Source organism: Cyprinodon tularosa, unplaced genomic scaffold (assembly GCF_016077235.1).
Source record: "Cyprinodon tularosa strain WSP-4 unplaced genomic scaffold, ASM1607723v1 ctg3, whole genome shotgun sequence".
Taxonomy (NCBI): Eukaryota; Metazoa; Chordata; class Actinopteri; order Cyprinodontiformes; family Cyprinodontidae; genus Cyprinodon; species Cyprinodon tularosa.
This window is the reverse complement of record NW_024039007.1, coordinates 1,787,682-1,805,999: the sequence shown is the minus strand read 5'-3', so window position 1 is coordinate 1,805,999 and position 18,318 is coordinate 1,787,682. Positions and strand designations below refer to the sequence as shown.

Here is an 18,318-nt window from a genome sequence, read left to right as displayed (position 1 = left end):
TGTGGTGTATTTGCGAAGTAGTTTGAAACCAGAGCCGCTGATTGGCTGTGGTTCGTCACGTGGTTATTGTGAAGATGGCGTCTCCGAATGGAGGTAAATTCTAATTCCTTACACAGATACGCTCCGAATATATCTTAATTTTATCTTTTACTTTATCTTATGGGCTCACGAAAATGTTAACCAAGTTAAACGTGCTTCAGTTCGACGGTTAAAGACGAAAACCCAGCAGTATTAATGAGGTATTCTTACTGTTTAGAGGTGTTCGGTTGTCCGAAGGCTTCACTGAAACCAGAAGCGTTAGTGTCCAGTTCTGAGGAAGCAAACAAACACAGCTGGTCTGTAGCTGCAGAAGAAAAAACATCTGTTACAACCATCTATCGATGCGTTTTATTTGTCAAACCTTAACGGCTTGTATTAATATTTAAGCGTCCTATGCAGTACACAATTGTAATTCAGTAAAACAAATAATACTTGCAGTCTGTTGTTTGATGTTTTTTTCCATACATCTATGAGTGGACAAGAAATCCTCTAAATTTAGCTTTGAAAGCTGCAATTCAGTTTATTTTGAAGCCTATTTACAATCAATGTCATCTCAAGCACTGCAATGAATCATCAGGTCTTCTTATTTACTTACTAGTTATACTTATACCAATATTTTCCATGTAGATTTAAAGCAATCTTATATTGTTGGCCATGATAGTAATACTAAACAGGCTAATAGGTGATAATATCAATTAAGGATCCCCCCTCAAGTCATTGCCTTTTAACTGGAAAAGATTTCCATCAGAAAAAGACTTGGTAAGTTTCCATCTACTAACACATAATTGGCGTCCAGATGGAAGCTGACAAAAAAGCTAAAAAAAAAAAAAAAAAAACAGCTGGCTTTAGATCAGTTTATTTTGGAAGGAAACTCTATGCTCATGCAAATTAATGGCAGCATTAATTCTGCTAGTGGTCCAACCTTTAGAAGAAAAACAGTTTAATTGAGAACTATTAAATCTACAGGATGATAAGCAGAGAGAGTGCAAGTTGCTGGAACCCATGTGTCTTTGTTCGCTCAATTCAGAAAGGAGACAACACAAAAGATAGACAATTATGATAATATAAAATTGTGACCTGCCCTCTCCACTTGCTCAAAAATGAGCATGCACAAGGCCATTTCTCCTCATGCACACTTTGTTTAAATTTGCTGTTCTTATAGCTCATACAAGCTTACTGTGTCTGAACATCTGCCTTAACCCCTAAATCCCTCAATCACTATATAGAGCGGGGACTATATAGTGAACTTTATAGTGAACTTAGTTAACTGACCATTCAGACAGATGATCACTGCTTTTTGCTCCTTTAGTTACGTAACTCCACTGCATGGCGCCTGCTCCATCTTTGTTATTAGTCGCCTTTGTCGGATGGCGACAGCGGGCTGCATACCGCGTCAATATATCAACAAAATATGGCAAAATTTCGTGAATTTTCAGGGGATTTCGTAGCATAACGATGACATATAGCAATATTTCATTAGTAAAAGAGATTGATATGGTGTTTTTAAATGGCAATATATCAGCATATGAAGATATTGTGATATTTTAATGTATCAATATTTTTTCCCTCGTCTTTAGAAGTTTTTAAGTCTGTAAAAAATAAGTTTTTGAGGAAGAAGAAGAAGTAGTGTTTTTTTTTTTTTTTCAGAAGCTGATCAAATATCGGGTTAAATATCGGTGGGGTGGCCGATGTCCGATATTCAGTTTTAAGGCCGATACAGGCCGATACTGATAGGGGGCCGATTATATCGTGCATCCCTAGTTAAGTAAGTGTTAAGTACGCTGAAACACGCTGGCACAACATATTTGACGTGTTCCAGACGGCCGCTTAACGTTTTTCTGACTTACAGCTACTGTATAATGGCGTATGGATTTGGGCAATTTGTGCTATAATGAAGCTTAAACTGTCTTTACCAAGTGAAATTAGTTAGTAGCACCTCATGCTGACTAGAGGAGAAAATGTATTTTGTGTTTTGGAGGATTCATTTCCAACACAGATGGAAAATTAAAACAATTTTAAAGTGCTTGAAACTGCTTTCCTTTACCAATATTGCAGCTTTGAGTATTTACCGATACTGAGTTAAACCCGATATATAAGCAGGAATCATACGTAATTTTATAACTTAATTTTTAGTGCAAAACGTTGGAAAAGATTTGATCAAATCATTTTACTGGAACAGAGAACAACAGTAAACAATATTATATATGAGAATGACTGATCCATGTTTAATTAACCAATAGGTTAAAAAAACTGAAAACAAAGCAAATACAAGTGAAGCCTTTCCATCAGCCTCCTTGCATTGTATTCTGATGTTTGTAGGTTTTTATTTTGGTAGATATCAGACAAATTTTCAATATCAGTATCGGATTGAGACGTCCCTGCTTCCCTATGTTGCTTTTAGTAATTGCAGTTCCTGGCAACAATACATCAAACTTTTTCCTCACTTTATCACGTTAAAATACTTTTAATCAGCCATTTTTTCTCTTCTTAACTTGAGATTAGATTTTTAAGCCATATCACCCAGCCCTGGGTGTTATATTTAAAGTATTAATCAAGTCTGTATCCGATTTCAGGTTTTTAGAACAAGATAAATATCCAACTTGCATTTGAAGACAGTAAAACTTTTTTGTTGAATGGCAAAATGGTCCAATTTTAGAGACGTGAGCATTTTTGCAAGACACATTATCACACTTAATGAAGAAATTGTATTTCTATTTTCTCAGGAGATGATTTCGAATCATCTTTGCTGAGTTTTGAGAACTTGGACAGAGCATCGCCAGACTTGTGGCCAGAGCAGTGTACGTTCTTCTTCTGTTTTTCCTTTATTTCTCAGAAGTATTGCATCCCTCTTAACCGTCTCATATCTTTTAAAACAGTGCCTGGAGTCGCAGAATTTGCAGCATCTTATAAAAATGTAGGTTACTTTGCAGCTTTTAAAGTAGATTTAAATGTAACATTGTGTAAAACATGCTGGAGCCTGTAATGTTTACTGTTCCGTTTCATCTTTTTATTACAGCCAATCACAAACTCGCCCCCAAAGTGGATGGCAGAACTGGAGAGTGAGGACATTGAAATGTTGAAAGGTAACATAAATCTCTAAAACCATCAAACAGGATCTGATTTAGTTGATTTTCACTATGAGCTTTTATTTGGTGCCCTGCCATCCGTCTGCAGAGCTGGGCAGTCTGACCACAGCCAACCTGATGGAGAAGGTCAAAGGACTTCAGAATCTTGCTTATCAGCTGGGTTTGGAGGAGTGTAAGTACAAGAAGAACTCCAAAACATAAGAAAATATGTTTTTAATTTTATCTTTGAAAATGTATTAAGTTTTTAGGGTGTAGCTGCTTTATATTTAGTTGATGTAAACAGTTTAAATGGTTTTGACTGACTCTCTTTTGTGCAATATCACCACTAGATGGAGCTAAAACTTTTTGCACTCTGCATCGACCTCTTTCATATTCCTCTACCTTTTTTTTTTTACATTTAAAGCAGGTTCAGCTCACCCTATACATACTTATTTTAATTCAGAACAGTTATTGTTCCAACTGTAACCTGGCAAATTAGAATCTGCGTTTGTGTCAAAAGACTGAAACAATTGGACCACAAGGCTTTAAAACAGTGGATATAAGTCACTGTTCCTGAAAGCAAAAAAGTAAAGAGCCAAAAAGGACTGAAGGAGGAAAAGATGTCCAAGAATCTGATAAATACAAAATCTATTTATTTAATCCAATCCCTCCCACCTCTATTGCCCTAATCCTTATGGAGTGTGGATTAGAGAGATGTGGCTAAGTGCTCATCTGATGATCCTAAGAGGGAAAATCGGTATAAATTTTGGCTGTAAAAAAAAAAGCACTTGGTGATAATTGTATTGCTTTGCCCTTTACTTTGATGAAATGTAGCCTGAGAGATAATAACACCTCTGATATGTTTTCACATTCTGTTACATTATAACTACAAACTTAAGGAATTTCATTTGGAATTTAAGTAATAGTGCAAAGAAGCGGAAAGAATAAATGATTTTACAAATAAAAATCTGAAATTCCTGGGTGCTTTTTTCAGGGGTGAAATAATAAAATGAAGGCATAGTAATGCTGTGAAAGTACCTTGCTTTAAATGCTTTAAATTGATTCTCTTAAGACCAAATAACCCCCCCCCCCCCAAAAAAAAAAAAAGATGGCAAACTGCATGCCCTTCTCTATGAAACATGGTGGTGTAAGCACCATGGTTTGTTTTTTAAACTGGGACAAGAAAACTGGTCAGAAAAAAATCTAAATGGTTTCCAGTCCTCGAATAAAATCTGTTTGAAGCTGCAAAATATTTCAGACTGGGCCAAAGATTCAACTTCCTGTAAGACGATTGCAGCGAGAAAAACATGCATCCAGATCTACATTGCAACAGTTTAGATTATATCACATTGTTTTAGAAAGGCCTAGCTAAGGTCCTGAGCTTAATTCGATTAAAAAAAGACGTGAAATTCTCTGTTCTAAATGCATTTTAACCAGTCTGTCTTATTACCGGTAGGTAAAGCTATTTGAAAGAAGAATGGCCATACATATTTACTTGTGCTAAGTTGGGTTCAACTTTTACCAAGAGACAGAAGGAATTGTTGTGGTTTTACAAAATATTAATCTAAATAGTTTAAATAACAACACTTTTCTGATATTTCGGGGGATGGGGGTTATAAAATACTTGCGCTTCCTTTTATTTTCACAATATTCATTAGTCTGGTTAACTTATCAAAAATACATTGAATCATGTTAAAGTTTGTTGTTCTGATGTAACAAAATGTTTAAACGATCCAGAGAAATCCAATGCAGATACATAGAGATGTTTCACCTCCATGTCAGGTGACTTGTTGCAGTGAGAGTGATCATCCATGAGCAGTGATTAAAGTTTAAAGAAAACTATAAATAAAGGCTTCAGACCTTTGTTAAATTTAAGTACTTATGATACTAATCAGTTCTAAGGTGTTATTTAAAGGTGTTAAAACTGCATTGGAAGGAAATCTGTATTTGACTGCAATCTCAAATGCTTTAAATTTAAAAGGTCTGGAGCAATAGTAAAGGATGGGGTAACTCTATCATTTATGTTGCATATGTCATAGCTGCACAGACCCTATTTTGTAAATTCATTTAGTTGAAAAATTATTTAATCTCTTTGACTTCCCTCAACCAGAAGCTGCTTGTAATCTTTCTGTTATAAAGATGTTAGCTGTCATGGGCGCAGGACTGAAGGCGCTGCAATCATGTCATGTACCTCAGGACGATGGGACACAATGACGGTTATTATTGGTGTCAGAGCAGCCCTGTAATCGGTGCCTGTTTAATGCTCTCTGGTTTAATTTTCTCCTTTTCCTGCCTGTCAGGGGAGGCCCTGTAAATCTCAGCTACTTTTTCATCATGTTTGTGCACTCTTCACTGCCCGTAAACACGCTGTGCCGAGGCATGGCAGAGGGAGGGTAGAGGACAGGATTTACTGCCCGTCCTAACCCCACCCCCCACCCCTACATGTGGATCATTAAAGAAGAGGCTGGTTAATGGGCAGAGCGCAATAATGCAGGCCAAACTCATCTACCCTGCTGCAGAGATGAAATTACCCTGTTCTATTGCAGGTTTTTGCATCCATTTTGCTGTCAGTTGTATGTGTTGGGGTGAGGTAGCACATTGCCTTATTTCGCCAGCACTCAAAATGTGGTGGACTGACGCTGCCCCGGTTTGTCCCTGAGGGGCCTGGCGCGTGCCTCGTATTTAGGCCCCAGCTGCTACTCCACCCCATGATGAATGCCCCAGCCGTGGGCTGCTGAGCATGGGCATCAAGCCCCGTGTCTCAGGGGAAAGCGTAGCTGCCTGATAAGTACTGCTACTGGAGGTAATTGAAAGCTGAGTGTTCCCCTGGGAAGTGCTGAAGGGCCTGAGCCACTGAGCCGACTGGTTAGGTGGCTGCTGAGTTACTGGGTTTTGGCATTTGCTCTCTTGTCAGCTCAAGGCCACTGACTAACATTCAACACTTGTTTCAGTCGGATGTGCTACGATTTTATTCCAAAAAAAGGCGGATTTTTTCCCCCCCACAATCTAACTGCAGTAAATTCAATATTATTCACCTTAAATTGTTTTGTATAACTTCATGGATTTCATAATGGTTACTTTATTCCAAATATGAATGATTATGCAAAAGAAAGTTTTGTATCTACGGTAATGCTAATATAAAAAAAACCATAGTGACCTTGTTTATTGCGACTTAAGAAGCGGATAAGGGGGCTGCAAATGTACGTAATGAAACGATGGGAGACAAAGATTTCCTGCTTTTCTTTGGACTAAATGAAAAAGGATCTAATACGAAATCTCTGAGCCACTCGTAAAAATGGGAGAGGCAGGAGAACTTGCTGCTTATGGATGCTATATGGTTTATTGGTATATCTAACAACAATATTTCTACATATTAAGTTGTTCTCCGCACAGTACATTTATGCATTGCAACAACAAACCTCAGTGTATTTTGTTGCTGCATTATTTGATAGACCAATATAAAGTAAAAAGTAAATATACAGAGGTAGGGAATAGAAAGCTAATTTTATCAAATAGAAATATTTACACCCATCACAGAAATTTGTTCAAGAATCTTCCCTTATACTGGAGCGAGTTACATGACATACATGGAATTCTTGATTGAACGTCTTGAAACTGTATTATTACCCTTCGATCTTTTTCTAATATTGTCCCGCTGCAAACTGCCATGTGTTTTGGATTTTATTTAAATTAAAAGGATAAATGTTTTCCAAAACTAACTGCATGTGATATTTGAAAGATGTGGTGTTTATATTTTATTTATTTAATTGCTAAGTCAGTGCGTTTAAGCTACAAGTGAGTATGTCTGTATCAGCTTTGTAAATCTATTGACCCTATCTCCGCCCTTTTGACTTTGCAACAGAATTTGAGTTGAGTTGGAATATCATCTTGAATTTGATTAGGTGATCTAAGAGAAGCTTTAATTTAAACTATTCCATTATTGTTCTAGCTAGGGCTGAAAAAATTAATCAGATTAATTGTGTTAATCGATTATTGAAATAATCGTCAACTAATTTAATAATCGATTAATCGTTAACTGTAAACATACATGCCTTTAGCTGAAAGAGCAACCCACTTGGAGCAGTAATTATATCAAAATATAAAGGAATACATAAAGAGTTTGCATTTGAGATTGAAAAAAAAAAAGTTTTGTCCATCAATATGCTCTATCCAGAACTCAAGTGGAAATGTTTAAGTTTCGTCTGGTTTAGTTTCATAAAAAGTCTTCTTTAATTAACCTTTTGCTATCGGATTATTAATCAATCCATCAGAAAAATAATAGGCCAATTAATCGATTTGCAAAATAATTGTTATTGCAGCCCTAGTTCTGGCTGAATGTTTGTTGTTGTCATTCTCCTAGAAGATGAACCTCCTCCTCAGTTAGATGTTTCCTTCTTCTCATCAGATTTAACCATCATTCCTGTTGCTGATGTTGAAAATCCTGAGCAACATGCTACTATATCTGTATATGTGTACAGATGTATGTATTTAAGTGTGTAATACAACCAAAGTTGTAAATGTTAATTTTCCAATTGTGAAAAGTTTATGTATGAAATGAGTCACTGCATCCAGTGACCACCTGTTGGCTTTTTTCAGCCCCCAGCTTGCCTCTCCTCTGCTCTGCTCTGACACCACCCAGCATGCATCCGGTGACCCCTGTTGCCTCTTTCAGTGTGAAGGAGAGACTGAAGGGCACCCTGCCATGACAGCTCCTAATGGGCCCGCGTTCTCTATCACCTCCTCCTCACCCTCAGGATCAATCTCCAACCTATTAGAAAGCAGGACGCTGCTGAATATGATTGCATTCATGGGCTCCATTCGTGCTAATGTGCCTCCATCAATCCATCAGGGTGGGCTGACTGCAGGCCGGCCGGTTATGAAGTGCCTTAGCTGACAGCCGCTGAATGAGAAACAGGGTGTTGCTTGCCTGCCAACTCTGCCACCGCTCCTGTCCCGGCTCATCTCTACTTTTCCACCCTTCGTCTCCTTGGGTTCAAATTTGCTCTGAACGAGTTGTACTATTGTAACTGTGGTTTCTATTTGTTGTCTCGATCACATTGGATAATCTTAAGTGGCTCCACAGACTTTTTGCTGCTTCCTGCAGTGGATATGTGCATCTCGACTGGAAGAGTTAGAGTATAACACACACACTTCTCCCCAGTGCCGCCTGCCTGCCGCTTCCCTGAGCAGATCGGAAATGACATCTCATTTCCATAAAGGCATTAGGAATTCATTGGATTTTCTTTCCCAGCTAATCATAGTGCAGGTGTAAAACCTTTTAGGCTTTTTAATGAATGATTTTTGACTGATTGCCTATTAATAAGGACACCTCTTGAACAGGCATGGGCTTGGGCAGGGGTTGGGTGGTGCAGATGTGTTTGTTTTGGTGTGTGAATGTGTGTGAGCTTGTCAGCCAGGCGAAAATGCATCAGAAGAGGAGGAGGAGGGGAGGGCCTTCTCGGTTGGGACATAAAGAGGAACCAGTGGCTCCCCTGGGAAATCACAGCTCGTGTCTGCATCTTAAATATCCCCGTGAAGTATCAATAAGTGGGTAATTGAATTTTGAACACAAACATGAGCGTCAGGTGTATGTGTTGTGAGGCGGGGGCATCGGGGCGGTTGAATATGTGTGCCTTCAAGTGTTTCTGTGCTGGAGTGTTTGTGCGTGTCATCTCCTCTGTGTCCCCAGGGAGGAGGGCGGTGGAAGTGGATGTTAAATCCATTAAATAAAGCTTACATCCCATAATAGCTCAGCAGCACTCGGAGATGGGCAGTGGGGGTCAGATATGTCCCCCTTATGCCTAATGAAAGTGAATTGGAGCAATCGGGGCCCAGGACGGGACTCCACTTAACCCAGTTGGTCATCTGTCTAAGCAGCTGACCGGGTGGGGGGGCCAGCAGCAGGAGTGGCCAGGGGAGAGGGCGGGGAAGCTTTTGGAGACTGTGATGATTACTCTCATTTTATACACAGGGGAGCAGCGATGGGGGCTGTGAGAGTAACACTCGAATCACTCGACATAAAAGGGGAAAGTAAGATGTTACACAACTCCATTCCCTCTGCATTTGCATCTGATCCACTTGGGATTTACTGAATGAGAATGATTTAATAGTGAGAAGTAGAAACATTTGAGCTAAAGCACACGGCTTCAGCCATTTCTATACAGATTAGGGAAACAGGCAACATTTGGAACATCCTCCTGCCACCATTTAGCTGCTGCAAATATAGGTTAATCTTTATTGTTGCTCTGCACCAAGCAGGACCCTTAAATCCTCTGCCATGGAGGAATGATACTGTGGGAAATTAGGAATTATCTTTTGTGATTGTGCGACATACTTTGTGTTGTTGCTTAAAATGTAACCAGTTAGAGCTAAATGATAATCAGATGCCAACAAATCAACAGGGCAAGGCGATGGCCGGCATAATCCATGCAATGTCATTTAGTATGGATGGCAGCCGTAACAGGATGCTGATTAACTTAGTGCAAAATTACTAATTGACCTTTCTAATCAACTAAACAAATATCTAAGTCCCCCTAATCAGTATTGATCTCTCTGAGTGTATGACAGAATCGGTGGGAATGTGTTTGTGGTGTGCTGATCAGTGTGCTGTAGTGGGTGTCTAACTTTCAACCTTTTCTAACCTCTTCATGTAGTTCTTATACCATATTTTAGTTAAGTTGTTTAAAGAAATCAATCGTAAGACTGAAAAAGCAATCTCCAGTAATAATGAGAGTTATGTTTTGTCCAATTTTATTTCCTTTTAGTTTAAAAACTCCATTTATTTATTTGACTTTTATTATCCTCAGAAATAACACAGTTTCAGCTAAATGTATTGTGGGCGTCAAGACTTTTCTCTGCAAGCAGTGAGATATACTACAAGCCGAGTTATCTCGATTGTAATGACAATTATGATGGTTGCCCTTAATGTTGTGAAGGAAAAAGGCTTCTTATCTGAAGGATCTGGCACAGGTTTCAGGTTGGGAAATATTGTAGTATATGGCAGTTGTTAGCTACAGGAGCCAATTAGTTGTTTTTAGACTTTTTATTCAAGGTTTTCACTGCAAAACACATACAGAGGAGGACAAAATATTAACAATGACAACACAACCAAGTACAGATTACACCTATACAGTTATACCTATACAGATTTATATTTAAAGCTTCTCAACATATAATCATGCCAATCAATACCTGCCCTTAAAATCGTACAGAGAAGGTTGATCTCCATCGAGTGAATTTCCTGTGCAATGTCCAGCCATTGTCCAATCTGCTGATGGTCCTTAACCCTCTCAGGCTCAAATTAAGTAGTAGTTGCAGGAAAAATCTGATATTTGGAGAAAATGATCATATGGGGTAGTAATATACAATTCAGACCTTTTTTTGAGAGAGACCTTCACATGCAATGAATTCTGGGATGTTGCAGATTTGCAACAGTGGCCTGGAGTGGTAAATTAACACTGAAGACTGAATCTGATATAAACGTTAACTTTATTTGAATGTCACAAACAAAAAATTAACAAAACAAAATTCGAAAAAAAAATTTCTCTCACAACATTAGAGACAACTTTTTCTCAAACGTTTTCTCCACCGACATCTCAAAACCTCTTGAGAAGGCAGTTTCTGTTAAAATGTTCAAATTATAGGCAAACTAGTACATAAAGCATGTAGCGTTGGTACCTGTTTGGGCACACGTTGCAAATCCACAACGTTGAAATTGAGATGCCTCTGGTGAAAAACCCAGAGGAGATAAAATCTACTAATTGGCATATGTCATATCTATACACATTCCTGATTCATCTTATGTAGAAAAATAATGGAAATTGGTAGTGATACTTACATGAAACTGTTGCTTAGAAACTCTGTTTCAGTGACACCAAGGACTCAGCCATGTTGAAAGTGAGTCAGCAGTGCTATCTGGTGAGCTGGAGAGAAACTGTTTGTTGCAAATGCACAACTAAGTCCTTCTGTTGTACTTCTGAGTAACAAAAGCGCTTAAAATATGGATGTGGAGTAATTAGCTAAGTGGCATTTAGCTGTTGCAAATCTGCAACATCTGCCTGGAGAGGGTTAGGTCTGTTCCCGGTTATGGCCTTTGTCGCCGGACTCATTTGTCTTCTTCTTGAATTACCTCTGTGGGCAGAAAACTCAGTAGAAATGCTTTGGGATCCTTGGGGATGACAAAGGCTTTGAGGTCTATTATTTCATAGCACTGTCCCAGAATCCTTTTAGTTGTGGGCATGACCCATATGAGATTCTTTCCCACCCAAATTCCCCCCATCTTTTAGAACTAGTTGTTTGCTTTATACTACACATGGCATGCCAATCAATATTATAACCTTCAGCTCCTTTTCTTTGATTTTTATATTACATATAATGTATCCTTACCACTTTGTCTTTGCGAATCTTAATAAAGCTTAGACACTGAGTGGGAAGGCCAGTATAGGCATCTGAAAAGAATAACAATATCAAAAATGGTAAAGGACTCACCTTTCCTTATTTCCCTGTCATAAAAAGATTGTACTAGTAAATATATAAATAGGTCTCTATTTTCCAAGTTAAATTCTATTTTCCATTTTTCAAATGACCTAAAGGTGTCTCGCTCTACAAATAAACACAAAGCACAAAAACTATGGATGATTTCTCCTGCCAATAACCAATATCACACATTTTCACTTTCAGAGCAGGATCTCCTCTACTTGCACTCACCTTCTGCTTCCTCTCAAATCCTTCTCTTCTTCACCACATCTAATGCTTCTTGCACAGTTAATTTTTCCTCTTGTTCAATCTGTTCTCACATAAAAACTGCTCTCTGCTCACAAACTCAGCTTGTGAATTTTTTTTTTTTTTAGCTCTTTCTCAGACTTGAGTTGGATCGTCACCTAGCAACTTCCCAGCCAATGGAATGAGAGCTATAGAGAGGGTGCACTTGTTTTCTGCATCTGGGTTCGCCTGTTACTGCTTTCCAACATTAGAATTGCTTTTTAAACTAAACAGATTTATGAACCATTGTAGCCTTGATAAAAGGAGGCTACTTACTTAGTTATTTTTAAAAAAATGCACATGCAGAAGTCTCTACCCTCTCCCGCGATGGAACTCCTATTAAACGTGTGCGAGAGCATACATGAGGCCATTTCTCCTTGTTCACGCTCTGTTTAAAAGTTGCTGTTCTCATAACTCATACAAGCTTACTGTGTCCGAACGTCAACCCTAACCCCTAAATCCCTCAATCACTATATAGAGCAGGGGCTATATATCGAACTCAGTCAACTTACCATTTGGACAGATGATCACTGCTTTTTGCTCCCCGTTGGTCACGTAACTCCTCCTCTACTGCATGATGTCACCGCTGTTGATTGGCGACAGACTGTGGCGACAGCGGGTCTCTGTGACAGAAAATCTCATTATGCTTTGCGAGTAGAGCTCTGTGCAAAGCATCCTGAGATATATCTGCCTCTTCTGAGGCCTTTCTTCTCTTCTCATACATTTTTCAGACACTTTTTCTCTTACAAACCTCGGCCATTTAAAAAAAAAAAAAAACGTGGTGAGAAATGTGAGCTTCAATGACTTTCTGAAACCGTAGCTTAACACACATATACACCTGAAAGTGCACATGCACAGAGAAAGATGGCTAACTGGGGATGAGCACGTAGGACGTTCTTACGTAAACATATAATCAGAATGATTGATAATTAGGAGGAACACTTTTTTAGATTATCCACCCTGAAATAAAAGGTCGTCCTCTATACCTTTAAGAGTCGATACATCTTCAGGCCTGAGGTGAACACAAAACTCCCATATGCCAGACAGTACAAATGGTAATTCTGCCTCCAACAAAATATTAGGTGACTTTTCATTGGTGATTTTGGATTCACCCCGTTGTATTAGATTTGATATTGAAAAAAAACTTTATCTGTAAGCAGTAAAAAAGGAAAAAAATTGCACCCTTTTTGACTCTGTCCTTCTATTGACTGGAAAGGTTCCTAGGCAATGACCCACCTCCAGTCTGACAAAAACAAAATTTATAAAACGCTTTTGTGAGCTTACCTCTGACTCAACCAGATACAGGTTTGCATGCTAGAAGGAAGTAAACGAAAACATAAATATGTGTAGAAAATCCTATTTTTATACATATATCAGGATTGGGCAATCACTAAAATCTTTAATCACAATCACAGCTTTTTTCGGCTCTCTGAAGTAAAGAAACACTGCACTCCATGTTACCATGATGAGGTGTACCCAACAATCAGAAGATTCTATTACGTAGGAGACTTTCGCCCACCGGGCGAATTTGCCAACTGTGCAAAATGCTTTTTCTGGCCAGGGAAACATCAAGGCAAGCAAAAGCAGACAGAACTGGCGAAATTTTCACAGAGTTTGCATTCAGTGTGAACGCACAAAATGTTAGGGTGCTAAAGAGGAGACTGGTTTGTAAAGGTTCACAGTGGAATGTTTTTAATGAAAACACTTCACATTTTAACAAACTTTAATCTCAAAGGCAATTTAAATGCTTTTGGTTCCAAGAGTCATTGTAGATGCTGATAACTGGGAGCTGGAAAGCTCTTCCAAACAATCTATTAGCTTGTTTATTGGATCATCTGTGTTTCTGATGCTGCTACCCCAACAACTGTAGCAGAACTGACTGCACTTTACACATTAGAATTTTTTACATTTCTGTGAGAAGTCTTATTTAAAGTCCAGATCGGAATCCATGATCTGGCCTTGATTAAAAAATGAATTTCTTCCATTAATTCTGTAATTCTGTATCACTATTTCAAGATCTGTTGTGATTGTAACCAGGTGTGTCAACGGAAAAGCCGTTAAGCATAGACCCAGATTTAACTTAAAGTTTTGCAGAAAAAGGTCTGAACACAGTGAGCCAGTTTTGCATTTCTTGTGGAAGGAGAAAACGATTCATTGTTAATGAGCAGCTCAGTTGGTTGATGAATCTCAGGAGGTGTGGCAAAGCTTTGATATATTTTACATTTTAAGCCCATTATTAGATGGAGGAAGCACTAACAAAACGGAAGTCATGACCTCCTGGAAATTGAAAATATTACCTTGCTAATATTTACCTGTTCCAGTTTTTTGCATAAGAAAGCAAAGAGAAACCATTGCAGTGACAGTTTTAGGGTCATCCTAGTGTAATTGCTTTTCCTCACCTATTTTTAATGACTTCATTTTAATCTAAACCACCCCCTGGATGTCTAGAAGTTGGTAATGAGTTTGTTTAGTGTGATTTGAAGAGACAGCAAAGTGCAAAAGGAATTCATCCCATTCCAATTAGCATCATCTTTAACCTTATGATGGACACCTCAAGGTGATGAAACTCACACGCCCAGATGCACCTTTACCATTTCACCTTCACCAGCTCTTCTAAATTAGTAAAAGCTTCTACTTTTTCATTAGCTACTGTTGGCAGATTGGGATGGCAGTGGAGAGCGGAGGTCTAATCACAATCTTTACAGGTTTTATAAAGATGAATAATGCTCCAGTTTTAAAGAAATCTCTAGTATCTTCATAATGTGTGATGTTTGCCTGTTCTTATGGGCTGTTTTACTGCCTATAAAGTTTATAGAAGGGCTTAGAAAATGATTCTTCAGTGTTTGTTTAAAATAAAAGCTTTACTAAGACATTTCTGAAAGATCAACACTTTCTGGTTTGTTTTTGTTAGAATTGACAAAAATGCAGGACCTACATCAGATTGATCTTCAGCAAGTCTGGGTGTTGATCCTGTCACTCAGAAACCTCCCTACTTCAATTTCAACTGATGATTAAAAACTGAACACGTACTGTTCAGTCAATAAATCATGATAACTTTTTGCTTTACTGCACCATCATTTTTTATGACATAAACTAAAGAGAGGAAGTTCTGCTGAACGACAGCTGTTTACACAGAACCATTCATTACATTTAATTATTCCATTAAGCTTAGTGGTTTAAGTAATTATCATTAGCGAAACACTTTATCAATTACGTGCAGACTGATGTTTTCAAGCCTCTATTTTTATTCATTTTTATTTTCCACTCATAGCTAATAAAATAAGAATATCACATCGAACCCTTAAAATAAAATTTGCAGTTCAAAAGGTTAAAGGTTTGTTTAATATGTGCTTAAATTTTTCCTTTAAGGTACTTTTAATAATAAGAACCACAATAGAACAAATTTGACTTTAATGAACGTGACTGGAGTTATATCAGTATGATGATGCTTAAAAAACTGGGCCACTGCTGTCAAAACGATTAGTCTAGAGTATTAACAGAGGTTACTTTTCCTAATTTTAAGAACCAGTTCTTTAAAAGGATATCAAAAATCACCCTAATTATAAATGTAAAATTTCATTTTACAAAATGTTCTTCATATTACCTGCCTTTAAATATATAAGCTAGCTTAAATAGAAAAACAAAGAACATACTTTGTGACTTGGCTTTTGCATCAGGCCTCTTAGCCACCATCTGTCCCACTGGTTTCCATCATTATGTGGAAATATTGCAGTTTTTACTCTTTAGATTCTGTTATTGCATCAATATTGTGAAGTTTGGTTCGTACTTATCTTGTGACGTATTTCAGTCAATTTTTCTAATTATATGTGGAACTTTATTCTTCCAACTTTTCGATTTTCAGTCCTTGTAATGTTGATGTTTCAGTAAAAATCTCAAGTGGCAATAAATTGAAGCTGCAATCATAACATCTGACTACATCCAACTTTCTGTTGTTTTTTTCCTCATTCTTGAAAGAACAGATGTTTGTATTAATTGTCTTCCTGTGTGAAAATACAGACCATGGTTTCCATTAATAAGTAGCTGATCTGATGTTGTTGAAATTGCATCCAAATTTGTTAGGTGGATCATTTATATGGAAGATTGTTAGAAGGTAGTCAAAGAAATGTGGTATTCAATAAGCTTGTCGATTTGAGGTAATGTTAATAATCTAAACTAATTGATATTTTCTCTTTTTCTCCAGCCAGGGAAATGACCAGAGGAAAGTTTCTGAACATATTGGAAAGGCCCAAGAAGTGACCATGCATTTTCTTCAAGCAACAAGACTGACATTTAAGATTGCAAGGCAATCGGTGCATTAACATCTTCAGACAAATCTTTGACTGTATTAATTTTAACTAGTAAACCCTTACACCTTCTGTCCTCTAGATGTCTTTGCTTTTTTTTCTCTTTTTACTAAACTTTGCTCTGTCTTACAACATTTTTCAATTAATTACTCATTATTTATTCTTTTCTTTCAGACCTGAATTGCCTTTTTGTAATTATTCAACTTGTAAAATAAAGTTTTAAAATGAGAAGAGACTTTTTTTTTTTTACTTCATGTTACTTTTCATCCAAAGCATCTAAGTTTAATAAAGGCAGGGTTTAATCTGAATAATAATAGCAAAAGTCAAAATACAACACCTTTTCCTTTGCTCATCAAAACAACCCAGACATTAGAGTACATCCTGGCATCCATGCTTTCTGTTTAATGAGCACTGGAAGCTAGGTTAAGTAACAAATAACATTACTTGTTTTTGTTGCTTAATAAAAGTTGACATAATTACGATGACCGTTTCTTTTCTAATTAGCAAACTTCAGTGTAGTCTGAGCCGGTGGCTGGGCAAAAAAAGGGGAATCAGACAGGCATGCTGAATGGAAACAAAAAGAAGTCCATCCACTGTAATTAGGTGAGACAATGGCTCGGATTGTTCTCAGCTGGAGATGTCGCCGTGGCTCAGCCAGCTCACTCCCCAACAACTTACACTTCTCTCCGTGCCGCTAATAAGCCCCTAATCCCCCTTCTGATTCACACAGACAAGCTGCTACATCCTCTGTAGCTTCAACCCCGGCCTCTGAAAGGCAGCCTGGCTTACCTGTTGGGAGAAACATACCACCTTGCAAAAAAGGAAAAAAATATATATAGATCACCCCACCTTGTGCCCGATTACTGAAAAAAATGCATGCTAATGTACCAACTTGGAAGCCAAAATGTGTGCTAAAGTGCCCTATTGGTAGCCAAAGGTGAACTAAAATGCTGTCTTGGGAACCAAAACACATGTTAAATTGTCCGTTTTGGAGACCAAAATGTTTGCTAGGTGGCCCAATTATTAACTAAAACCCTACCGCGAATCATCTGCCTCCCCACACCTGTGATTTGTTGTTCCCATTGAAATGTATTTCACCACCTGAAGATTGAAGGAACATGTTGTTTTAATGTCCTATTTTGGAATTTTAAAGTTAGTATATTAAGCAAAAATGGACAAAGTTACAGAAAAAAAAAAAAAAAAAAATATATATATATATATATATATATATATATATATATATATATATATATATTCACATACTACAAATAAAGAGGACGAATACAGAATTCTTTTTTAGGGTAATTTTTCTCTGTAGTCATTGAGGAGTCTTCAATAAAAGAATAACTGCTCAACCTATTTAATGCATTTATTATATAGAATCATAAATTAATTTTAACATGAGTTTATTTGTTCAGCTTTATTAGCAAAGGCTTCTTAAAAATAAGGTTAGAAATTATAGACGTACACATAAACTCATCATCTGTTGGTTAACTGTGATTAGCATTGATTTGAACTGTAAAATGTTTTTGGCGCCCTTTCGTTTTTGGCAAATGGCAAGTACATCGAGAAATGTTGAGCATGTTAAAATTGCCCTAAAAATTTAAAAGATATTTAGAAAGTTCAGCGCATGCCAGTTTTTTAGGAGATTCTGGGACGTTGGGCATACGAATTGACATGGTGTGACAGGGTCCTTAATGAATAAATATGCGCTGGCACAGACACTGTAAGTGATAGGTCCCTTGGACCAGTCTTATTTTTTTTTACTGTTTAATTTAAATAATAATAGAAAAATGTAATTGTTCCACATTTAGCTTAAATCATATTGAGATATATTTACAGAGTTGTAAATTGTTTCACTTGATCTTTTAAACAATGAACCATTGGTGCCCCTATGAAAAAATGGCCTAGAACCACCACTGCACCCCTCAGTGCACATTGGCCCCTGTCTGTTGGCCCCTATGAAAGTTTTGGAACCGCCTCTGTACCTCATGTTGTTATGTTGGTTGTTGTGAGTACATCTGATCAGCTTAGGTTTAGCAATCACAAAAAAGAAAAGAAAAAAAAGCCTTTCTGCTGTCACTGGATACCGGTTGCATGTTGACACTTGTTGGTGCTGACTGTGGCCCATTGATCAGTCTGCTCTCTGA

The 18,318-nt window shown here is 37.6% G+C and overlaps 1 protein-coding gene across 1 annotated transcript; it reads left to right on the top strand.

The window, feature by feature from the left end:
- The first annotated feature begins 20 nt into the window (after nucleotides 1-20).
- lin52 (lin-52 DREAM MuvB core complex component) lies at nucleotides 21-16,399 on the top strand. The gene is made up of 6 exons (XM_038291393.1): nucleotides 21-93; nucleotides 2,763-2,837; nucleotides 2,916-2,953; nucleotides 3,056-3,122; nucleotides 3,214-3,297; nucleotides 16,066-16,399. The coding sequence occupies exons 1-6, from the start codon at nucleotides 75-77 to the stop codon at nucleotides 16,119-16,121; spliced, it is 339 nt and encodes a 112-aa protein (XP_038147321.1). The 5' UTR covers nucleotides 21-74; the 3' UTR covers nucleotides 16,122-16,399.
- Nucleotides 16,400-18,318: the final 1,919 nt, after the last annotated feature.

Bases quoted from the DNA above. Each gene is read 5' to 3' on its own strand.
- lin52 (XM_038291393.1), top strand. The intron at 3,123-3,213 runs GTAACATAAATC...ATCCGTCTGCAG, and splicing joins GGACATTGAAATGTTGAAAG to AGCTGGGCAGTCTGACCACA. The intron at 3,298-16,065 runs GTAAGTACAAGA...CTTTTTCTCCAG, and splicing joins TCAGCTGGGTTTGGAGGAGT to CCAGGGAAATGACCAGAGGA.